This window comes from Ursus arctos, unplaced genomic scaffold (genome assembly GCF_023065955.2).
Source record: "Ursus arctos isolate Adak ecotype North America unplaced genomic scaffold, UrsArc2.0 scaffold_10, whole genome shotgun sequence".
Classification (NCBI taxonomy): Eukaryota; Metazoa; Chordata; class Mammalia; order Carnivora; family Ursidae; genus Ursus; species Ursus arctos.
Genome location: NW_026622764.1, coordinates 62,684,939 through 62,710,899, shown reverse-complemented (window position 1 = coordinate 62,710,899; position 25,961 = coordinate 62,684,939). Strand labels below are relative to the sequence as shown.

At 35.9% G+C, this 25,961-nt stretch overlaps 1 protein-coding gene across 38 annotated transcripts in view; it reads right to left on the bottom strand.

Annotated features, from left to right (window-relative positions):
* Positions 1 to 25,677, bottom strand: part of SUPT20H (SPT20 homolog, SAGA complex component) — a 40,106-nt gene extending 14,429 nt beyond the window's left edge. For 4 of the 38 annotated variants that reach the window (XM_044381763.3, XM_044381772.3, XM_044381774.3 and 1 more), the window contains exons 1-18: positions 25,078 to 25,261; positions 23,136 to 23,232; positions 20,477 to 20,512; positions 19,782 to 19,840; positions 19,449 to 19,515; positions 16,173 to 16,302; positions 15,085 to 15,188; positions 12,060 to 12,176; positions 11,564 to 11,617; positions 8,358 to 8,497; positions 6,481 to 6,637; positions 6,333 to 6,389; positions 4,160 to 4,231; positions 3,109 to 3,266; positions 1,937 to 1,963; positions 1,349 to 1,381; positions 687 to 804; positions 75 to 177 (exon numbers count right to left, since the gene is read on the bottom strand). In XM_044381763.3, the coding sequence (XP_044237698.1) occupies positions 75 to 177; positions 687 to 804; positions 1,349 to 1,381; positions 1,937 to 1,963; positions 3,109 to 3,266; positions 4,160 to 4,231; positions 6,333 to 6,389; positions 6,481 to 6,637; positions 8,358 to 8,497; positions 11,564 to 11,617; positions 12,060 to 12,176; positions 15,085 to 15,188; positions 16,173 to 16,302; positions 19,449 to 19,515; positions 19,782 to 19,840; positions 20,477 to 20,512; positions 23,136 to 23,138 (1,435 nt within the window). In that variant the 5' untranslated portion in view covers positions 23,139 to 23,232; positions 25,078 to 25,261. The other 34 variants (XM_044381766.3, XM_044381773.3, XM_044381775.3 and 31 more) reach the window with 24 other exon arrangements.
* Between the last annotated feature and the right edge of the window lie 284 nt (positions 25,678 to 25,961).

The following is a 25,961-nucleotide window of genomic DNA, read 5'->3' as shown; positions in this document are numbered from 1 at the left end:
AGTATAGTTTTAAAAATAGATTATCACTTATGCTGTGTTATACTCCAGATGACAGAAACCAAAGAATGTAATACCTGAAGAACTATTTCCTGAGCTTGAGGGAAGTTTGATGGGTGGAGGTCGATGTTTTATTCCCTTTCCCAATACTGAAGACTGAACTGACACAGTCTCCGGCTGCTAAGAGACAGGGACATTAAATATACTTGTTAAAATTTGGCCCAAATCAAAAACTCATAAATTAATACCACTATGGCTTCTAGATGAGAACGAACACTTTAAAACTCTGCAAAGTACATTAGTGTTATTGGCTGGGCATTACAGATGTATAAAAAAATATAATTTCACATAAGATGATCCATGAAATAAATTACGGTAGATATATAGGATGAAGAAAAGATTTCTAAGTAGTAGGGTGGGGAGAAAGTTTGAGGGAGAAGAGCAGAAAGGTAAACTGAAGCAAAGCTTCCACTCTTAAATCTTTCCAGGGAAAAGAGAAAACTGTTGAAACCAGGTGATTAGTATACACAGGTGTTCATTATACTGTTCTTTCTACCTTTGTATATACTTGAAAGCTTCCATTACAGAAAGTTAAACACTAAACAATACCCCATTCCTCAAAAAACAGTCTTTAACATTTCTTAGATTCCTTGAGAAACAATTAGGCACAAAAAAATAATCAAACGCACTTCTGTTTCTTTCCCTGGAGAAAGTTGACTCAAGCTGGCTGAGCCACTGGAGCTGTGTGACATTTTGACTGGACATTTGGCTTCATTCTGGACCAATTCCTGGTACTGATTGACTACCCTAGAATATTAGGAGTAAATGAGTAAGGATTAGCTAACTGTTCTAAACATAAATTCACAGGAGAAAATAGTAACTGTTAATAAAAGAATTTCCATCAAAATTTACACAAAAATTCAAACTAGATAATTTGTGCAAAAAGCACATTCTTCTAATCTTTTCAGTGACAAGCTAATGCTCAAAACACTTTGCTAATAAACAATCTAAAGATAAACATACAGTATCTTCCTTTAATACAGAAATTATAGGGAATACTTAACCAATAAGCAGCCAAAGAAATTACCCACTTTCACTTGCATTCTGATTAAAGTACTACTCAGAAATTATCTTCCTTAGCTAACAGATACATCTATGCTTTCTAACGTAAAATACACTGTATTTTAAACATTATTCCTGTGTTATTTTCCTAATTCCATAAAAAATCCTAGTAATATCTAAGGTATAACTAAAACCAAAGTTGTGACTCTTAGTGGAGTACTCTCTATCCTATAAAAATGAAGTTTTTCATATCCATCCAGATTAAAGATAAAGACACAAATATTTTTACCTCTCAGCATCAGTCTTTGATCCAATAATAAACCTGAAATGTTTAGAAGAGAGAAAAGTATTAGGTTAAGAGTTGTCTTAAGGAACCCTGGGATTACTTTTGAAGGCTTCCATATTTTAGTGACTGCAGTTTTACAAAATGAGTCAAACTACAGAGATATTACAAAAAAAAAAATTTAAATACATTTAAACTTATGAAGCAATGACCAAGTTTTGCATGCATTATAAAATATCCTGTGAATAATTTGGCTGATTTAATTTAAAGATGTATTTTGGCATAAAACTTATGTATCAAAACAAAATCTGGGCCGAAAGTTACCAAGTGCTATACATCCTTGCAAGTGTCTGCCCTAGAGCAAAATTCACTGAACTACTGTGTGCAAGGCCTTTGGCCTTCCTCTCACTTTAACCTTTGATTTTCGAAATCATTAATAATGTTTATAGAGCAGATCTTAAAATGTATTTTAGACAAGGAAGGTAGTTTATTGCCAATTCAATAAAATGTCTTTACCAAGTCTTTTTAAAGAATTTGACATTTATATGATTTCTTAACAGATTAAAATAGTGAGTTTGTTTATTTTTTAATTACCAATTTGAATGATCATCTGTGGAGGAGCTGAAATATAAAATGTAAAAAAAAAAGAAAAAACTTGGTTAATGCAGCTCAAACTTTAACTTCATAGTTATTAACTCAAGTAATTTATGAATATGGAGGAATGACTGGAAGTAACAAATCATGCAGCATTTTTGCAGCAACTCCCTGATGTAAAAGCAAAAAATTCAATTCTCTTCTTGTTAGATCTGATCAGTTGGCTTTTGAACTGATTTTCTTTTTTAAATGAGAAAAAGTATATTGTATCTTTTTGTGTTTGAGAAAAGTTCATAATTTAAAATGACCAATGTATGTCTTAAAGGGGGAGATTTTTAAAAACACAGGTAATCAAAACATCTGATCTGTCTATATAGTATTCAACAATAGAAACTGGCTAATGTGAAAAAATTACCTAATGATTCTTTGACTGAAACTATTTCTTCTCATTGACTTTTACTTAAGATACTGGTGAGGTTGCTCTTTAAAATCCATGTCTGCTATAGTTTCATTTAGTATCTTGTGTTAAGTAAAGATTTATAAATAATTTAACATATTCCTGGCCCCTGCTTTTTTCTGTTGAGCTCCTCTTTGTAGTTTCTTCTTCTTGAAACAGCATCAACTTGATTGAAAAACAAAACTAATAAACTAACAATAAAAACAAAACTAAATACTGTTACCTTGTACTAAATATATATAGTCCATAAGTTTTAGAAGATCAAATATGCGTGTGTGTGTATTTTTTGGAGCCAGTAACTACATTAAGCACTGAGTCTTTGTCCTTACATGCAGTGCTGCAATACCAACAGCTTCTTCATTTATAAAACTTTCTATCCATTTAAACAAGCTACTTCTCAGAAACACTTCAACTTCCTGCTCGTAGGTTGAAGTCGTGTCAACACATAAATACAACAAGAGGGATATATTCTTCAAAGCAAGTATGAGAATAATTATACCATAGGTTTTTAAGAAGATATTATTTTAAATAACTCCTGGACAAGACGGTAATTGTAATTTAGGTTTACTTTTGTCCACTGACAAATCTAATTGGAGTACTTAAATAACAAATGAATCCCCAAAGGGAAATTTTTATTCATTAATGGTTCATCAGTAGTTGCTAGATAAATTCTGATGCCTAATTTTGTCAATTACATGTATTTAACAGAACTCACTGGGATGGAGACATCTGGCTGTCATTTTCTTCATCTTCTTTACATGGCTGTATTTTACCATAGTAAAGTGGATCACCAAGTGACTGCAAAATGGTCAGCTTTGTTTTCTGATACTGATTACCAGCTTCACATTCAAATACATAATCATCTTTTACATCCTGAAAAAAGACCATCCCAGATACCTTCTTCAGTAAATACATAATCAAAGTTAACAAAATAAACAACACACTAACTTGTATCTGGCAATAGGAAGACACATCACATTTTGACTATCGACCTGTTTAAGACCATCAAAGGGAATAAAGCCCAGGACTCTTTTTTTTTTTTTAAAGATTTATTTATTTATTTGACGAAGAGAGACAGCCAGTGAGAGAGGGGACACAAGCAGGGGGAGTGGGAGAGAAAGCAGCAGGCTTCCCAGTGGAGCAGGGAGCCCGATGCGAGGCTCGATCCCAGGACCCTGGAATCACTCCCTGGGACGAAGGCAGACATTTAACGACTGAGCCACCCAGGCGCCCCCTCCCCCCCAGGATTCTTTTTTACATAGCACTTTAAGAATGAGAGTCCAATGGGGTAGTTAACCAAACCCAAGTGAAACATGGCAGAATTGCATAAACTGGACATATGAATGCAAATACAAATATTAAAGGGGTAAAACTTGAAGACAGACCTACTTGTCACATATAAAATAAAGTATTACTGCACTTAGGGAAAATTACATAGAACATTTAAAATCGTCCTTAGAATAGCTTACTAATTAGAAACAAAACAAATCAGAACTACCAATATGCAACTGCAACAGAATAAAAATGCAGTTATGTATTACAACTGCCCTTTAAAATGGAAACGTACTTTATGAAAAACAAAACTGAACAACTGTTCTTTCCTTTAATTCACTAACCCCCAGGATGTTCTTTAAACGAAAAACACAAAACAAACAAAAAAACAAAACAAACAAACCCCAACAAACAAACCCTAAAGTAAAGGCACTTTATGTTTAATAAATTCAGAAACAGCCTCATCAGAAAGAAGACTACAATGATGGACTTACATGGGCTGGCCAGACTGTTGGTTGTGAGTCATCAGATTTTATGGACTTTTCCACTTTCGCGTACTTCTCCACCTAAGCAATCAAATCAAGAGACAGCATACATAATGGAGTAAGTATTGCGACCAGAGAGAAAAACCTAAGTAACTCAACAATACAATATAGTTTCAAGCACAGAAATTCTTGAATTGCTAATATCACCAACTACTTATGCTTAGTTTAAAACTCTCCTGAGGGGTGTCTGGGTGGCTGAGTCATTAAGCATCTGCCTTCGGCTCAGGTCATGATCCCAGGGTCCTGGGATCAAGCCCAGCATCAAGCTCCATGCTCAGCGGGGAGCCTGCTTCTCCCTCTCCCACTCCCCCGCTGGTGTTCCTTCTCTCGCTGTGTCTCGCTCTGTCCAATAAGTAAAATCTTTAAAAAAAAAATAATAAAACCTTCCTGATATAGTAATTTGACTAATTGGTATTAAAAACATAATTAGAATCCCTTTTATCATTAAATAGGTGTAATAAACACAGCTGCTTTTTTGGACAGTGCCTCTTCTTTTTATCCCATAAGCTGATATTACATTTGTCCTTTAGGAAAGTTGGAATGTCACAGACATATCAGAACCAAGATCTTTTCCTTTGTCTGGGTTTTTAAGCCACTTTTTTTTTTTAAGATTATTTATTTATTTGAGAGAGAGAGAGAGAGAGAAAGAAAGAAATGAGCAGGGAGAAGGAGAAGCAGGCTCCCAACTGAGCAGGGAGCCCAACATGGGGCTCAATCCCAGGACCCCAGGATCATGACCAGAGCTGAAGGCAGAAACTTAACCGACCGAGTCACCCAGATGCTCCTTATGGCTGGGTTTTAATGGAATAGTTCTCTTGTGATGGGACAAAACTGGAGGGAGACTAGGGAACTTATATTAAAGTTGGTAAAATTTTTGTGAACCTTTTCCAATGTCTAATCAGACATGGACCATACATTCTGTATTATTTCCTACTAGTCTCTGTGAATCAAATATTCTCATCTTCCTGGTAACCATGACCTTAAGATAATCAGACTCACCTGGGAACTTGGTAAAAACTCAGATTTCCATGTCCTTCCCTGGCGACCTGACTAAATTAGAAGGTCTGAAGTGGGGCCTGAAATCTACATTTATCTGGTATTCTCGATGATTCTTCTGATCGACTCAGACTGAGAAAACTTTGTATTAGCGTTTTGCTACTCAAATGTAGGCTGGGGACCCCAGTACCACGAAACCTGAGAGCCTGGCAAAATCGCAGCATCTCAGGTTCTAGCCCAGACTTGCTGAACTAGAACCTGCATTTTAACAAGCAAGCCAAGGTGATTAGGATGTACATTACGGTTTGAGAGGCACTGCTTTAGATACCCAGTCTACCCTCCAAAGCTAAATCCCACCCTTTGGTATTTACACTAACAATTCTTCTCAAGCTGTGTTCTTCCAGAAACACATAAGTTATCAAGAAATAATGTGGCTTATTCTCCTTTAGTCATATATATAGTGTACTTCAGATGGTTTTGGCTTTGTGCTTTTCAGAAATTTTTCTTTCAATCTCAGAGAATAAGAATAGCATATGTGCTGGCCTAGGAATGCAGAAGAAAAGCAAATGTCCATTAAAATAACTAACCAATTATAGAGTTGAGTGAAAAATAAAAAGGAACACAGGAGAAATAAGAAAGTAAAATACGGGACAAGTTATCAAAAGATCTCTTTCATATTTTTGATCATTTATAGCTCATGAATACTATGGATCAGCAGAGAATAACAGCCAAAGTTCCTAATTTTGGCCACTGCTGCACTATTATTAATTTTCACATTTAATTAATTCAAGAAAAGAAGGATTATCAGGAAATTATAATGAAATAAAAAGAACACATTTTATACATACTATGTAATAATGTACCATCCTTTTCCATATTTCAAAATTCTTTATTATTCCTACTCTGAACACAGGCCTTTTATAGCAATACACAGATTAAGATGTTATATCCTTACACAAGTTAATGTGAAAGAATATTCTAAAATATTCTAAAAATGAGCAGTGGATTTTAAAAAAATCATTACTCTGTTTTTAAAACAAGTCAGTCTTTGTTTTCCCAGAGTATAAGCTGCTCTTTAATTTAGGAATTTAATATTAAAACAACTGCAATTCATGAACTGACTTACATCCACTTCAGAAGGTATGGCCAAATTACAGGGACTCCGCTTCCACATATCTACACACTGAAAATTAAAAACAGTATTAATTTGGTGAAAATTCAAAATGAGCAAAGCTTTTGGCATAATAAGCTTCATTTAAAAAACACATACTTACATTTCCTGCTTTAGATATCTTGAGGTCATAATGTTGACCTGCTTTTCTTTCCTTCCTTTTTTGTAAGAAATCAAGTAATTTTAGCTGTGGAGGAGGTGGACAATGAGACAGATCCTGTTGCCGATTCAGAGAGGACCTGGAATACCTCTTGAAACACCTGAAATATTAAGAGAGTTGAACTAAACAAAATAAAAGAAACTCAGAATAAATCTGGATTCAAATCAGTAAGCATTATATATATAAATCACAAATATCTGTAGAACACTATCACTTGCCAAGCCAAGTCTCAGGCACTAAAACAAAAATGAACAAGACAAACAAAATTCCTGCCACCATGGAGCTGCTAGTCCAGAGGGGAAAATAGACACTCACAAGTAAATAGGTAAGATAATTTCAGAGAGCACTGATCGGTAGGAGGAAGAAAAACAGGGTACTGTGGTGAGTCTGTGATAGAGAGGGCAGCATTAAGTCAGAGAAGGGAAGAAATGGACTCTGAAGAAATGATGCGTGAGCTGAGCCATGAACGGCACAAAGGAACTGGCTATGAGAGGATCAGGAAGGGTCCCTGGGTGGCTTAACTGGTTGGGCATCTGCCTTTGGCTCCAGTTGTGATCTCGGGGTCCTAGGATCAAGCTCTGAGTTGGGCTCCCTGTTTGGTCCGGTCTGCTTTTTCCTCTCCTTCTGCCCCCACCCCTCATGCTCTCTCCCCCTCTCTCAAATAGATAAATAAAATCTTAAGGAAAAAAAAAAAAGTAAAGAAAAAAAAGATCAGGGAATGAGTATTTGAAGCACAGAGAAGAACTTAAAAACTAAAAAAGAATTAAAAACTTAATTTGTTTTAAAAACAGAAAATAGGTGTTGATTAGAGCATTAGGGTCCATATAACAGATGAGGTCAGAGAGTGAGTGAGAAAAGGGCCTTGCAGATCAATGGTTATGTGTTTACATGTGATGTGAAGTACAATAGAAAGCTTTAGGGAAATTTAAGCAAGTAGTGGCATAATCTTCTTTGAAGTTTTTAAAAGATTATTCCAGTTTGCTTACGTGGGAAATAGATCAGAAGAGAGCAAAGACAGTAGCAGGAAGACGGGTCAAATAGGAATTTACTACAAAAGTCAAGATGATGATGATGCTGACTTTAACTATGATTTAGCAATGGGCATGGATACGTGGAGAGATATAAAGAGATTTTACAGGACTCCTGACAGATCTTATACGGACTTACTTCACTATTTCCAAAACTGTACCTTTTCCTCAGCATATGTTGTTTATAGAGTACATTAAGTAATTCAGAAAATGGATAGGTTTTTGAAGTCCTCCTAACTTGAAGATTATCCAAAGTGGGCAATTCAACCAATTATGTCAAAAGTACTTAATAACGAACCAACTATAACTGTAGTCCAAGTTAATATTAAATAAAACAGCTAAAACATTTAAAGACAAATTATCATGTTATAAAAAGGCATTTGGTTATAAACTGACTTGTCAGACTGATATTTCATCAGATCTCAAAAATAAATTACAAATCATTTCTTTAAAAGCAATACTAACAAAACAAACAGGTTATTGGTAATTAGTTAAGAAAGGAATTAATTCTTTGTTTATACTTGTCTCTTCTCAGCCTCACTTTTTGGTAAACAGACTCTAAACTTCAGGAAGTTTGTTCTTTCACAAAATGCAGAGAATGCACCACTTCATTATAAAGCGGACAGTATTATAAAACTGTAATACACAAAAGAAGTAACGTAAGGCCATTAAAATCCTATTTAAAAAAAGAGCACTTACATACTTCGGAGGGGCAAGATACCATAAATAGCAAAATTTAAAGCTACTTGCCTAGGAGCATCTTTTGGTTTACCTATCTACAAAGGCAATTACCGTTTCATTGGGCGTGTATTCATCTTTTGCTTGTTATAAAGCAGTCTGTTTGCGGTGCAGGTTACAGCTATAGAAGGATCAAGACACAGTGGTTCAGCTGTAGCTAGGATCAGTTGGCTCTCAAGCAAAAGTTTATCTTCCTAAAATGTATAAGAGCATATGTCAGTAACAGATTTAAGTTTTTCAAATCACATATATCTCTTAATCTAGAAATATTCCTTGGAACTCTGTTATGTACTACCATAAAACATAGTATCTCAAGTTCCAACCTTTGTGTAAATTTCAAAAACTTGACAGCATAATTAAATTATTAATGGAAATTCGGTAATTTGTATAGTGTTCAAAATGGTCAAGTTTTAAAAGTGCCTATTCGTTAATTCAACAAATACTTGCTGAGCACCTACTATGTGTTAGGCCCTCTTCTAAGAGTTGAGGATTAAGTAGTGAACAAAACAGATAAAATCATTTGCTCCCACAAAGCTTACAGAATCATGATGGATCATAGCAATGATTACACTAATACTGTGTAAACTCTATATACCCAATTACAAAGTGTATACAGGTGTTTTACGGGTATTATGTAAGAAATACTGCATTCCCTTTTTTTTTTTTTCTTAATCACGGAGATATTTTAATAGCAAGAACTAAATTTTTTACGGTCAAACGAGTCAATTAATACTACTGCTGAATAAGATATTTTGCAAACACACACTGCTTCTTTCAATACTTCAAGGTTTAATTATGGATATTTTCAAACATACACAAAAGCAGAAGCATGGTGACACCCATGTACCAACACTCAATTTCATTTAACAACTGCCTCTGTAACTTATGTTTTTGTTTTGCTGCAGTAATTGAAAATACATTTTTGATGTTGTATTATTTCATCTGAAAATACTTCAGCACGCATTGCTAACTGATAAGGAGTTCTAACATCCAGTCTGGCTTTAAATTTCCCACTATCTCAAGAGTGTACTTTTAGTTGTTTTTTTTTTTTTTTTAAGTATTTATTTATTTGACAGAGAGGCAGCGAGAGAGAGGGAACACAAACAGGGGGAGTGGGAGAGGGAGAAGTAGGCTTCCCGCTGAGCAGGTAACCCAACGCGGGCTGGATCTCAGAACGCTGGGATCATGACCTGAACCGAAGGAAGACGCCTACGACTGAGCCACCCAGGCGCCTGTTTGAATTTGAACTCAAACAAGGCCTGTGGTATCTGGTTTTTATCTGTTTTAAACACCATTTTTTATTTTGTAATGTGAACATCTCCTTCTCCCAACTTTTCCCCCCTTTTCTCATGTAATTGGTTGGATTCGAGCAACTACTTCCTCATGGACTTTAACTGGATCTGATTGGTTGCTTCCTGTGTCATTTAATAGTTTCTTTTATTTCCTGAATTCCCCCTAAACTATTAAGATCTAGAAGCTTAATTTAATTCTGGTTCTGTTTTTTTAGACAAGAATTCTTTACTGGTACTATTGTGTACTTTCTCTTGCATCACACCAGGGGGCACACAATGACCGACTGTCCCACTTTTACACCAGTGGGGTTAGTCAGATCTCTGCATTATAAACTATAAACCTATGATCTAATGGTGCTTATACCTAAGAATTATAGCTGTCTAGATTTGTTAATTCACAAATTAAAAGACTTCCAAACTGATGTTTTTAAAAAATCCATCATTTATTTATTTTGTACCTATTAGCTGGAATTATTCCTATATATGTGCTAAGTAGCTGGGAGTGCACCTTTCAGTTGTGGTGAGATTACTCATCAGGCAGGAATGCTATGGAGCTTACATCAACATTTAATGGTATAAAATTCAAGGGAAATTAAATTGAGATACTGTTAGTATCTATAGTATGTGAAATCACAACTAAAAACTTCTGCTCTTTGGAATCCTGAATTACAAAAGAACCACTTATATGCATCTCACCCAAAGAAATTCAAATTCTCACCAGTATCAGAAATGTTAATGCTAAATTGTCTTCTATACTTCCTGATACTTACTGGAACTTTCTTAAATCATTATTGAAGAATATCTGAATGTGTTATAGTCTCAAAAGCTAACTCTAAATCCATGTTTATATGAAAGTAAATGAAGAAAATAAACTTCAGTGTAAAGATACAGGCAGTAGTTTTCAAAAAACAAGTGATATTTTTCAAAGACAGAAACTATGCATCTGCCTATAAGAAATGTCCTCTACCAACATTTACTTTGTACCAGGATAATTCTGTCTGTTCTCCCTCTTTTCTACTGAGGTATAACTGACCTATTAATTTCAGGTACATAAGTGATTTGATGTTTGTATACACTGCAAAATGGCCATCGCAGTAAGTCTAGTTATCCACAGCAACAAAAATTTTTTCTTGTAGTGAAAACTTTTAAGATCTAATTTTCCCCTAGTTACTGTTCGGCTATCTAACATACAATTCACACAGGAAAAGCAGAATAAAATGGTACAATCTCTCCCTTTATTCATCAACATTCAGAATAAGAAACTAATACCCATGCAACCTCTTATGGTGATCAATGAGGGTTTTTTTTGGTTTTGAATATTCTTTCAATAGCTTTCAACCTTGCAGGCAAAAAGATTACAGCCCAAACTAAAACACAACGCTTGACAGGTACTGATGACTGTATCTTATTCGTAATCACATTCTGCAGGTAATTTTTGTTACTGATATTTTCTTCGGTTTAGTAACTACTCCTCTCTGTAATAGCAGAGAAATAAGTCAACACTTTTGTGACTGGGAACCAAATATATAATGAGCCAGCACTGGAGAGTTAAGTGGCTAGTCTCAAAGTTCTAATGCTACAACTGGTATGAATGGCAAAAAGACAGGCTAGACCTGCTTTAGAATCCTAGATTATAGAAAACCAGTTATCTATTTGTATCCACGGTATAAAAACGAATATTTTTCTTCTATTTGAGAGGGGATAAAAAACTAAGTTTAACACATTGGGCAGATCGGGTCAGCCTGACCCTGTTTCACCATGGTCCTAAAGCAAAGGGGATGGAACTGCTTAGTTCCTTGAGCGATTACTACTGCATGGATGAAGAGACCCCTGATTTCTAAAGCTTATAAGGGAATCCCAAAATTTACATTTGAATAAAAATTACAAACAAAATGTCTTTTGCTTAACTTAATGTTAAGTATTGTTCTTTTATTTTGCCTGTCTGGGATTAAAAAAAAAACAACTAACCTGGGTCCATTTATGGTTATCGCTTGTTATTGAATGTACATCACAGATCAAAGTCTACAAAAAATAAAAATTAAAAAAATACATTAGTATTTAGACAAACATATGAAGATATTTAATAAATAAAACTCTAAATAAAACGTAAAATTCCTTTATTTATTTATTTATTTTTAAGATTTTATTTATTTATTTGACAGAGAGAGAGACAGCCAGCGAGAGAGGGAATACAAGCAGGGGGAGTGGGAGAGGAAGAAGCAGGCTACCAGTGGAGGAGCCTGATGTGGGATTCGATCCCAGAACGCCGGGATCATGCCCTGAGCTGAAGGCAGACGCTTAACGACTAAGCCACCCAGGCGCCCCTAAAATTCCTTTATTTTTTAAGATTTTATTTTTAAGTAGTCTGTACTCTCAACTTGAACTTACAACTCTGAGATCAAGAGTCACCCACTCCACCAACTGAGCCAGCCAGGTGCCCCTAAAATACTTAAACATTCCTTACCTGCATTGTTGGTCGTAAGAGAATATGCCTACTTTGATAACCAGGAGATTTCATATTACTGGACTGCCTGTAGTCACGTATTTCTGCTATGACACATCCACAATGAAAAATATTAACCTGTTTTGAGTGAAAATGTTTAAGTAAATGTCATTTTTTAAAAAGCCTACATAAGTGTGTTTACATTCAATGTTTCAGGTTCTTTACATGCTTATGCAATACTTCTGGCCACTACATAGTCTTAAGTGGCCTTCCTTACTATTGGATTTACCACTATATAAACTTTTCCAAGGATTATTTTATTTTATGTTCATCACTATGACTCAAGAAGCAGTTTAAAATCATTTAATGAATTCTAGTTATAGACTGAATTTTGGCATTTATATACTATTAATGTATAAATCACTGGAAATGCTGTTCTTTGCTATACTTTGCTAACTTTGTCATTCTTATGAAGTTTGTCTTTGTTATAAATTGTAGTCAACCCTGCCAGAGTTTCAGTTTTTGGATACAACTACTATTTGCTCTGCGAAGATTTCCAAAAATATGACTGTCTTTATTAATAAAAGGAAGAAAGCTAACTATAAATTCAAATACTAATTTTTGGCTAAACATATTGTTTTCTAGTCCAAAGGTAAGAACCTCATCACTCAAGTCTTGCTAATAACAACCTGCCACAGACACTTATAATATTACGTTTTTTCATCCTTTCACAATTTTTACTGGGGACTTTCTTTGCTGAGTTATTATGCTTATTTTTTTTTAACAAGTATTCTTTGAGCCGCGACAACGTGAACTATATGCCAGGCCCTATCCAAGAAGCTTCACAGATAACAGTCGTGGTGGAAGAACATTTGCTCTTAGAATGGGAAGAAAGGCAATAAACATGTACAGAAATAAAGATAATCTTAGATAGTGATGAATGCTAGAAAGGAAATAAAATAGGGAGGCGCTAACTTAGATTGTATGTTCAGATAAAAACCTTTCTGAGGGAGTGACTTTTTGGTGAGGCCTGAACCACAAAAGGGCCAGACATCTGGCACAGATCATTCCAAATACAAGGAACAGCAAATGAAAGGTCCTTAAGGTAGGAATAAGGTTGGTGTGTTTTAGTAGGTAAAGAACAATGGATGGTTGCAGTGTAGTGAGTAGGGATGAGAATCAGAAGATGAGGACAAGAAGGCAGGTGTTTTGTACAGTGAGAAGACTGAAGATTTTAAGCTGGGAACTTTTTTTTCTCCTATTTTTTTTGTTTTATAAGCTTAATCTAGCTGTCTGTGGAGAACTGACTTCTGAGGTTTTATAATGAAAGCAAAAAGTTCAGCAAGGTAAACACAGCAGGCCATGACCATATATATTTTGAAGGCACAGGTAATATTTGCTGATGGACTGATTGTGAAAGGGGAAAGCAGGGTCATAGATTACAAAGACTGAAACTGGTTTGGGAGATAGAAACTAAAAAGTTCTGTTCTCGTCATGTTAAGTTTGAGGAACCTGTTACATATCCTAGTAAATATAAGTTTGGAGCTTGATGGAATAGTCATGGAGAGAGATATAAGCAAGGGATTAAATGTCATTTTAAAACTCATGACACTGGTTGAGATTATCCAGGGACAGTGTTACTAAAGAAAAGAGGGCACAGGATTGAAACCTGAAACCTTTCACGCATATATGAAGGGAACAGAGATGACAGTAAAGAAGACAGCAAGAAGACAGACAAGAGGAAAACCAGAATGTGATGTCTCAGAAGCCAAAAGAAGAGTGTTTCAAGGAGGAAGCAGACATGTGCATCAAACTTTGCTGAGACCAATCAAGATGAGAGCAGAAGGGATGCCTGGGTGGGTCAGTCAGTTAAGCGGCTGCCTTCAGCTCAGGCCATGATCTCAGGGTTCTGGGATAGAGCCCTGCATAGGGATAGAGCCCCGCATCGGGACAGAGCCCCGCATCAGCAGGGAGCCTGCTTCTCTGTCTGCCTGCTGCTCCCCCTGCTTGTGTGCTCTCTCTCTCTGACAAATAAATAAATTAAATCCTAAAAAAAAAAAAAAGATGAGAACAGAAAAGTGACCAGTTGATTCAGTGCCATGGAGATCACCGGTGACCTTGACAAAGCTGCTTCCATGAAATGTTGATATTATAATGCTCAAAGAGATAGGCAGAGAAAAGAACGGGATGTGAGAAAAAAGATACAATGATTACATACAATTCTGTGAGTCGCTCTGCTGTCAAGAAAAGCAGAATTATAGAACAGTAGCTGTAGAAGGACATGGGGTCAAGGGAAGATTTTTTTTTTTAAGCGGAGGACCACAAACTTGTATTCTTTATCTAGTAGAAAGAGAGGGGTTACAGCTGCAAATCCTCGAGGGGAAGGAGAATCCAGAATACAAGAAGAGGACATTTCTTAGGAACAGCATACTTCATCCATTTTAACAAAAAGGCAGGCAGAAAGTGTGAACAGAGATGTGGATGCTAGCTGACTAGGACTAGGAGAAAATGGAAATTCCCATCGGATGGCTTCTTTTTCCTAAGTACATAGTACTGCTGGAGTGAAGCCAAGGAGTAAATAGTTTCTCCCATAATCCTGATTGTAGGTATAGGGAGATTTCCAACAAATGAATTAACTGGTAAAGCAATTTTAGAAGAATCAACTAATCTACACATTTCAGTATAGCCTAAAGGGTGAGTATCCCACAATAAAATGGGTTACCATATAACTATGTTTAATGTCTCACTTCATGTTCTAAGCACCATCAAGAACATAATCAAGTATTTATAACAAATGTTATATAGTTGACAAATCTAATGACATTTTTATTTTTTTCCAAGATTTTATTTGAGAGAGAGTGCGTGCGCAAGCATGCGCAGTAGAAGGGAAAGGGAGGGAGAAGCAGATTCCCTGCTGAGCAGGGAGCCCAATGCGGGGCTTGATCCCAGGATCCTGAGATCATGACCTGAGCCAAAGACAGACACTTAACCTACTGAGTCACCCAGGCACCTCTCTAATGACATTTTAAAGAGAAAAATATTGTACCTGAGATTTTTCTAGGAGATCAACCAAAATAGGAGGTAATTCTTCTGCATCCAAGTATTCAAGCAATTCTCCTTCTTCATAAGGCAGTCGAATGGTCTCAGAATCTTAATATTAAAACAAAGTTTCTGAAAAATGTTCGGGCTCACTACAAAGCTTAGGTGTATAATTTAAATGAGTTTCCATTTAAAAAAAAAGAATAAATCTCAAAGACTTTCTTCTAAAGTCCTTCTTTATTTAAGTCTTAAGAATGAATCACTTCACATACTACTAAAAGATTTGGTAAATTGTACACAATTTTAGGCCAGAAAGGAGAAAACCCCTAACACACTACAGAAAAGAATCTGGCATAACGACATAATGCAAACCACAGCCAGCAGGTACAATAATCAGAAAATCGTAAAATTCCAACACTGGTAACTTAAAGTCCCTTGAAGACTACTTAATCTAATCTGAAAATCAGGATAATTTGGTACCTCATCTGAAAAATGGTCACTTACAGAATAAAATTCTGTTACATTTTATAATTATCAACAGAAGAAAAAATCTTTAACTGGATGATTTCCTTGTAGAACCAATAGCATCTTCACCATATCAAATTTTTAGATGTCTCTTTAGTGAAATCTAAGAGTGCTTATATTTCAAAACTCTATTTTTAAGTTTCCATAAATAGAAATAAATATAACTAAATAAGAAAATTATATAAAAGGCAGCAAGTCTGCTTTATTTTGAAGGTTCGAGACTAACAGTATGCTCAAAATACAGAAGAAAAACATAAAACACCTTATTCTACCTTAAAATGTAAATAGCACAGAAAGAAAATTTTTACAACTATTTAAAGGTTAGGTCTTATATAATTTAACTTCAAAGACCTACATCAATTAGAGTTCTTTTCAAATGCATAATCATCTTGAAGATATTTTCTAACAAAACATCGTAAAGAGGAAAATTTGGGCTCATGTTTTCTTTTATCAAGTCATCACTGATCTGAGGGACAGACCACTTAGCAGGTTAAAAAACTACTTCTGAAAGACAGCACATCCTGCCTCGCAGAGGGATTTTTGTGGCTACAGCTCTCCGAAGGTTCTTACCTGATCCATTTTTTCCCCTGAGCATCAGAGAATATCCCTCATTTCCTGGGTATAGGTTGACCACTAAACAGGACAATGTCTCTTGCATAACAAGCTTCTCTAACAAATTCACATTTCTTCTTAATTTCTGCTTTAAAAAGAGGCAGAGCTCATGAAAATAATCCAGCATAACCTTAACAAAAATGCTAGGATTTAATAAAATCAGACCTGAATTAATCTTTTAGTGCTCCTTCCACAATTATGATCCTGAATATAAGGGGAAGAGTCACAAACACTACAGCCACCAAATATAAGACACATCTATGTAAACTCAATTTTGGTCTATTACTACATTTTATACAAATTAGTTCAAACCACAAAGAAAAAAGTGAGCTATAAAAAATAAAAATGCTGATATATAAAATATGTATCTTTTTTTTTTTTTAAGGTTTTATTTTTACTTGAGATAGAGTGAGTGCACAAGCAGGGGGGAGGGGCAGAGGGAAAGGGAGAAGCAGGCTCCGCAAGGAGCCAGACACGGGGCTCAATCCCAGGACCCTGAGACCATGACGCGAGCCAAAGGCAGACACCTAACCGACTGAGCCACCCAGGTGCCCCTAAAATATGTATCTCTGCATACAAGCAGAATATAACAAAAATATCTAAATGAGTAAAATGTAAAACCATTAAGGGCAAATATACATACACATAAGGGCAAATATACATACACATAAATAAAGAACTAGGGGTATTATCTTTAGTTGTACTGTTACTGGTGTCTACTTTTTAAATATTTTAAATATTTTAATATTTAAATATTTAAATATTTTCTGGCATAAATTAGATCCAAACAAATTCAACAGCTCTACTTAGTTGTACTGTTAGGCTCAAAGATACCTAGCTGGTAAGAAGAAATAAGAAATTTAAGCAATTTCCTATAAATTCAATATAATAGCTCTTTTAAAACTATTTTTTTAAAGATTTTATTTATTTATTTGAGAAAGGGAGCAAGTGAGAGAGAAAGCTTGAACAGGGAGGAGGAGCAGAGGGAGAGGGAGAAGCAGACTCCCCTCTGAGCCAGGAGCCTGATGCAAGGCTCAATCCCGGGACTCTGGAACAACGTCCTGAGCCAAAGGCAGACACTTAACTGACTGAACCACCTAGGCACCCCTAGAAACTACTTTGTGAAAAAAAATCATCAGGAAATATAGTACACATCCCTAAAAATCCATTATTTTAGAAATGCATATGTTTTAAAATGAAACCCACAAATTTTATTTACAAACAATTGAGTCAATACAATAGTTTTGCAGGATCTCAAAAAACAAACCCGAGTATCTTATATTAAACATGTATATATACAGTTATGTGCAGAGACAAATGATAAATTTATTGTAACCATGGAACAAAAACCACCAGCATTTCGAAAATTTTAAAAAAATGAACAAATCAACAATTTATTAAAAAAAAATAATTAGTGGAGGGGCACACCTGGGTGGTGCAGTTGGTTAAGCCTCTGACTGAGTTTTGGCTCAGATCATGATCTCAGGGTTGTGAGATCAAGTCCCGTGTCAGGCTCCGCACTCAGCACAGAGTTATGTCTGAGACTTTTTCCCTCTTCCTACACACCTCTCCACTCTCAATCTCTCTCTCAAAAACAAAACAAAACAAAAAAACAAAAACAAACTAAAAAAAAAAAAAGATTAGTAGAGAGACACTAAAATTTTAAAGTATTTTCCAGTGTAGAGAAAACCTAACTTGACATAAGACAGAGCAGTCAGATAAACTGTAACAGTACTCAATATCTCTTCAAGACAAGTTGGTTCCCACTTAGTTCTCAGGTGAACAAAAAATCAGAGGTCAGAAAATTTTTCTCTTAAAGGGCTAGACAGTACTTTAGGCTTGTAGACTATGTATGGTCTGTGTTGTAAATATGTAACTCTGCTGTTGTACCTTGAAATCAGTCACAGATAAGACAAATGAATGGCTGTGGCTGGATTCCAATAAAACTTCATTTACAAAAACATGCATTGGGCTAAATTTAGCTGGCAGATAATGGTTGCCAACCCCAATTTAGAATCTTTATTTACGTATCCTTAGTTCTGTCCCTGAGGTGATGGATATGTTATACTGATTGTGGTCATAGTTTAATGGGAGTACATATGTCAAAACTTATGAAATATATACTTTACATGTGCAATTTATTGTACATCAATTATACCTCAACAAAACTGATGAGAAATGTACCATAAGATTTATTCAACACTTATCTATCATTTTCCCCATGTTAGGATTTTAAAGGCTAGATATTATTGGCATTCCACAAATTTTCTGCCTAAAAGGTAAAAATGTATTATTCTTTTTAAGAGAGAGGGCACAAGGGGCAGAGGGAGAATCTTAAGCAGGCTCTGCGCAGGGCTCAATCTCACAACTGAGATCATGACCTGAGCCGAAATCAAGAGTCCAGTGCTTAACTGAGCCAAACACCCTAAATAGTATTCATTTTTAGCATATGTGCTGCCATAGGAGCACAATGGTATTCATCTTTAAATTAAAGAAGCTCATAAAGCTTTTTAAGGCTCTCACAACCCCCAAATCCAAAAGATACCAAGAAATCAATTTGTTACATTTCTACTGCCCATACTTTTATACTAAATAAAAATGAGTTATGTTAACCTGGCCCTGAATTAATTTTTATGACCAAGTTCATCTTTTTTTTTTTTAAAGATTTTTTATTTCTTTATTCGACAGAGATAGAGACAGCCAGCGAGAGAGGGAACACAAGCAGGGGGAGTGGGAGAGGTAGAAGCAGGCTCATAGCGGAGGAGCCTGATGTGGGGCTCGATCCCATTACGCCGGGATCACGCCCCGAGCCGAAGGCAGACGCTCAACTGCTGGGCCACCCAGGTGCCCCAAGACCAAGTTCATCTTTTATTATCACACCTGAATTTCCTACATGTCCTTATAATAGCTTTAACTTTCCAGTACAAATCATCATGAGAAAATAGGAGCAAAAGATAACATATTCGGTGACTATGCTTCTTTGGGCTTCTCAAGGAAACATTTTCCGTTATTCAGCAAACACTGTTCACCTCTCTTACCTAGGCAGGTCAACTCCACCCAGTGAAAGATTAGCCAAGATTATGGGTCAGCTGCAGAACTGGCTAGTCTGGCTGGAAAAGATGTTAGCTCATTCACAAAAATATAAATCATTGTCTGCTTCAAATTTAACTCCTTCAAATGTCCCTCTTCCTCCACATTTCAAAAGCAATAATAACATAAAAAATTTATACTTACCTTAACCTCAGGCTCTTTTTCACATTCTTCAATATATAAGTCATAAAGTTTTTGAAATACAGATTTTCTAAAATTTAATGAAACAAAATTATGTGACTATTACAATCATCATAAAATGAATGTTATTTTGAAATTTTCCCTAATTTTTTCCCCAATTTCCCCCAAACTGGAGGTGAAGTAGGGGTTGGATATAATTGCTGATTATCAACTTAGAAATTTCTATTGCATATAAAGTACCTCTAACATTTCTAGCACAGTGCCTAGAGGGAATGCAATAAATGGTAGCTATCATCATATTTCCAATAATCGAAGATATCAATCAAGTATTCATACCTTCCACTAGACAGGTATTTCCTTTTAGGAGGTCTCTGTCGGGCACTTTCAATGACATACTAAAAAAGAAAAGTTTATGAAAACAGTTTGCCTTTTGTTTAGTGCACGAACAGCTCTATTTTCAATACACTTAAAACATGTGAAGACCAAAACGACTAGTCACTCAAGTCTCTGATTCATATTAAATTACACCTTGTAGGAAAAACTACTTAACTTCTAAATTTATGTTACAAACAAATGAAATTTAAACCACTAAAATTAAGCACATTTCACTGCTATTTTATAAGCAAAATCATAGTTTCAGAACTTTAATTTCACAGGTCAGAATTATTCTCAAATGTTTTATGGCTGTTCAGAATATGCACAGCATATCCAACTGCAAGAACTCTATATATTTTTTAACTATCCTCCCCTTTGAGTAATTAGAAAACTTATCAAAACAGGAAAACATAATTTAAGAAATTCTATGTCTTTGTTCAGTAATTTTTATTCCACACCATTATCTAAGAATTCCAAATAAGAGATGACCCAAACCTCATCACAAACTATTTTTATTTATTTATAGAAGTATATGCATAGTTATCCTAAAATTATGTTAATGTACTCCTTCGAGAACCACATACAAAAATCTCTTAAAACTGAATTTTGCTAATTAAGACAACACTACTTCAATATGTAACTTAGTCACACCTCACCTCAGCACGATCCAAAGCTAGTTCTAAAGCTTGTTGCTGTAAAAAGTAAACAGTGTATTTGGCATTAGTTATTTTCACAAAAAATAATTTAATATAACACTTCTAGCTAAATGTTTATATGTTCTATTTTCTAAAACATGTCTAACATATTTTCCCTTATTTTATATCCAACCACCCCACTGTTATGTTCAAGATATATTACAAAGAAAAATCATGTCAGTCTTGGGCACCTGATTATGACAATAAATTACATAAGAAATGCTAAAATAGTTTTCTCTGGCTAGTGTTTATGGAGGCTGATACAGAGCCAAGGGTTGGATATAGAAACTTTTTATAAACTTCAAGTTCTTCAACATTCTAAAAGCACCATTCAGGAAAATATACAGCCATCAAGTATGCAATTAAAGTGAAGCAAAGATTAACTCTCCTAATCTGCTAAGAACCCTGAAAATTGGGGGTGCTGTTATATTGGTACCCAACACCAATTTAGAAATTCCTAATACCTTAATGCAGAGAATCTATAAGGTTTCTAGGTCAGTGCCTAGTAGAAATGCAATGAACCCTAGCTATCATTACCATGTTTCAACTTTAACATACCATCAACTGTAAGTATGCATCAATATCCTAGGTAATATTAAGAAAAAACTACAGCCAATTATAATTTCAAGATGTCCTTAATTGTAGACTCATTAACTTAATAATATTAAAATATAAAAGAAAATACATCTAGAATTAATGAAATAATAGTTTAATTACCGCACACAGGGCTTGAGAATATGTAATAGATATATATAGATATATCTCTCTCTATATATATATCTACATAGAGAAATATATATATAGAGATATCTACATAGAGAAATATATATATAGAGAGAGATATATATTTCTACATATACTTATATAGATATATATAGAGAGAGATAGATACACATATATATATAATATATAATAGATTCCCACCCTTCCTCCATTTCTTTGAGACCCTTTTATCAAGGCAAGAGAAGGAAGAAGGTAAGCTCTGTCTTCCTCATTTGTAAAACTTTCTCATGTAATGACATCTAAGAATAAAAATGCTAGGTTTTAAATAAGCAAATTTAACACCAATGATCTCTTTCTAATTTTGTGGTTTGGGTACCATATGGTGTTACAGTATTTTTCATTCACAACAATAGTCACCTTTAATTTTTAATTCCATTGAGAGGCAGAGAACTTTCATTTTTTATTAACAAGGGCCTGAATTTTTCTGTTTTATTTTGTAGACTCCAGTAATTCTACCTACTAAATTCCATGGGGTAAAAACTAGCACCCACCCAAATCCCAAAGAACGCAATGGGAGAAATATTGCCAACCTTTGGAAATCATGAAAATGTTTAAGTGACCCTGCCACCCTAGTCCTAGGGATGGAGAATTCATATGATGACAAAAAGTAGCTGGTAACCTTTTAGATTGCAATTAAAAAAAAAAAAAAAAAAAAAAAAAAAAGACACTCACATTACCAAACATCTAAAATGTAAAAGTGAAAAAAGGCTGAAATATACCATCATTTCAAAAAAGTTCCGTTAAAATAAATTTATACCAATTTAATTTATGAAAATAATCTTAGGAGCAGAGATTCCTAATGAAACTGGTTCCCAGGAATCAAGATGAGATTCTTCAATATAAACCATTTTCCAGCACAAAACTATAACTCTAGATATGCCCTTTTAATATATAAGGTTCTTTTAATTATTTTTGTCACAAAAATCTTAAAAATAAGTTTATATAAAAAATTATAATAAACACAATCAAATGTGTACTCTAAGACAATTGGCTATTGTTAGTCTTCTCAAGTAAATAAATGTCTCATCTTCTGAAATCAAAACTTCAAAAGCTCTAGTGAGATATAACTGCTTATGTTTATACATATCATTTATTCACTACCTCCCTCTAACACCTAAGAGGGAAGTGATAGTTAATATGGGTGCAGAATGTAAGTTGAGGTCAGCACCTCATTGTGACAGCTCTACTTTTAGCAGGGCACTGGTGGATAGGCAAGATCAGAAGAGAGGATACATGATTTCAAAGATTTATTCAGCACCGCGGTCAGTGTTTATTTTTTCATTGTTAAATGGTGCTGCTTCTTTCAAACACAATAAAGTGATTTTTTTCCCCTTTGTCTTTAAATTTTTTCATGGCAAAAGGTAAATGCCCAGCCCCAAGTTTTTTTAATGACTCTAAGTTAGTGAACAGAAATGTGCCATTAGAAGGCTAACATTGACGCTGCTTAGCAGGTTACACTTGTTTTTAAACTTAAAAAAAAAAATCTAAATTTAGAGGAACTTTAAAATATGAAAAACCTGTGCCCCCTCCCATTTGTATTTATATCCGTCCTCCTTGCCAGTGATTTGACTTTGGCAAGTGAAGTAAATATTTTTTAATGCTTTACAAACATAAGGACAACTTATCTTTTTTAAGTTAGACATAATTATAACATGAATTAAGAGAGGAGTCCCCTATTTTCCAGAGAGGATTTTGCAGGTGACTGATTAGTAATTTCCCAGATAGGGTAACTTAAGCATACATGAGTATTTCTGTACCTGTGATACAGATATTTTTATAGAGATAAAGGAAGAGAACACTCTGAAACACAAATAAGAACATATGAGCTATAGCTTACCATTGTGGTATAAAACAGGGGTCCAAAAAGAAGAGAGAACTTATTTGCGTTGATGAAGAGGGGTGAAAACCATGTCTTTAATATCGATCTTATAGCGCTAAAAAAGCAAAAACAACAAAACCCCCACATTAACAGAAAGCTATTAAGAGAAATCAGATTTTTTGTTATTAAGGAAAATTACTTAAGAAATAGAAATTTTTGAACATATTTGTAAATAATCAGAAACAATAAAAATCATGTCACCGTCTTTCCAATTGTTGAAAAGTACAATTTTAACTAGGTAGGGTAAAATAAAGTTTGCAAATTAGAATCATTACTCGCTTTCTTCAAAATATCTAATATCCAGGAGAGAAAAGAATACATGTCTTCACACTTCTCTCCATCACCACTGTTGCTACTGTCATTGTTCCTATGGATTATTTTAACAATCTCTCCACTAACCTTTGTCACTGTACAGTTCACTTTACAAATCATACATTTCATCATACCTGCTGATAAAAGTCCTCTAAAGATATTCTCCCAAATATCCCAAGCTACATTTTGCAGATACAGCTCCACTCCCTCTAGCCGTTCCCCTCTTCAAGCAAACTGGATACACTGCCGAAGAATCTTCTTCCTCTAACACATGGGTTCTCACCCTAGCTGCACAACAGAATAACCTGGGAAGCTTTAAAAAGTGGTATATTCATGCCCTACCTTCCAGTGATTCTGATTTACTGGTCTGGATTAGGGCCAAGGGATCAGCATTTTTTGAAATCTCCAGGTGATGCAAAGGCTAATTTTACCTAACCCCCTCTAACTTGTGTGTCTATACACCACTAAGCTATAAAAACCACATCCTCAAGTGACAGGAAACACTATTCTCTACATGAAATTGTTTTTTGTTTTTGGTGAACCCAAAGCTTAGGTTTTGCCAGTTTGGGTTTAAGAAACAAACAAGAACAAAAAATAACAGGCACCATCCAAGTTCCAGGAATAATAATTTAAAAAGACATTAATCCTACCTTCCAACAGTTCGTAGATTTAATGAGTTTAAGTTAAGGTGAAAATTTCTGACCACTGAATCTGAAGATGAAGGTACGCCAGATACAGGCAAAACGTGATGACTTTAAAATTAGATCTCCCGTCACTAAATTGGGGAAGGGGATGGGAAGAGGAAGGCTTCGCAACTTTAAATTATTTAAGTATTACAGACAAAAACCATTAACTACGTATACAATTTACAAACCAAACATAAATCCTGCATACAGGATTTACCAGAATCCTGTGAAAAAACCATTGTAATTATCGTCTCCATTCTACAAAATAAGGCACTCAAAACAAAGACTTTCCCAAGATCACACAAGACTGGAATTCAGACCTCTTTCAATTTTTAATCTTAGAGTCTTTCTACTAAAGCTTACGACCTTCATGCCATTCAATCCAGCACTCGTTTCTAAATTTTAAAAAGCAATGCATTTAAAATCCAGATTCTGCTCAGACTAACGTACACCTTTTTTTCTTAATTTTGATCTAACTTCGTATCATGGTTCTCAACCTTAGTACACTATATTCAAACTAACGCCGAAAACCTTGCTAATCACTATTTTCCTACCAGAGACTTTAATGTATGGTACTCAAGAAAACGCAGCCCCTCCTGATGCGATGGTTACAGGAGATGGCTTCCAGAAACAGCTAACTCTTTTATTTCTGAACTCCCGGTAAACCACGGCGAGGATCAATTAATTAATCCAACTGTAAAACTCGCATCCGATTCCACTGCTTTTCCTGATCGACCTGACTCTTCAACTGTTCCAGTGTTGTTGTTTTTGAAGCAATTAGGCTTTACCAACATAACGTCACAACTCAACAGCAAGGCGAACAGCCTTTACTCAATATGGATACCAAGAAAACCTCCCCCCAAAAGGCGCTCCGCGAAATTCTTGGGAATTTCCGTAAATACCTGCACCGGGAATCCAAAAGGCAAAACTACAACGAAAAGCGTTGATTGGAAACACTGCGAGAAGCAACTGAGGCGACTACGAGGGGTGCGGGGGCTCAGCCCAGCCCGCCCCCGTCTTAAACACCTTCCTCCTGCGGGATTCCCAGCTCTGGAAAGCCGCGAAGAGCCACTCGGGAAGACGCTCGCTCACCTCTGACCCCGGCCAAGATCTCGCGCGCCTAACCGTCCGCTGGGGGCTCCCCACTCCCACCAGCCACCGCCCACCTGTGCGGAACGCCGCCGCGCTGGGCCTCATGACCGCGCCCCTGGCTCGGCCGGAAAGCGACGTGCGGGCAAGGGCCCCGCACTGCAGGTTGCAAGTTCCCTCTGTACGTCCCCTCGAGGAACCGTCGCAATTCTGCGGTAGGCCTGTTCCGGCGTGCGCACTTCCGACCCGCGCGCTGGGCGGGGCGAGCTGGGGACGGCTGGCGGAAGAGGTGGAGTTGGGAGGGTCGGGTAGCGCTCGGGAGGCTTGCGCGCCAAGGGCTGCTTGTCGCCGGGGCCGGTCCCCACAAAGCCCTTGGGGATTGAGGCCCGGCAGGGGGCGGAGCCCACAAGCTCCTTCACGGGTCCGGCATGCAGCTCCGTAAAAAGCGAGGTAGGATGTGGCTGTTTGGTGGGTAGAGTGCCCTTCTGAATTTCTAGAGTGAAAGAAACTTGGAACGAGCTTTTATTGCTCAGCCCGTCCAAATGGAAAGGGAACGTCACTGTTTCTATAGTTACTAGTCCAAGCCATTCAGTCCTCGATAGTATATATCAAATGCCAATGAATTTAATGTTTAAAAAATTCCAAAAAAACAAACAGAAACAACCTCATGGGGGGCGCCTGGGTGGCGCAGTCGTTG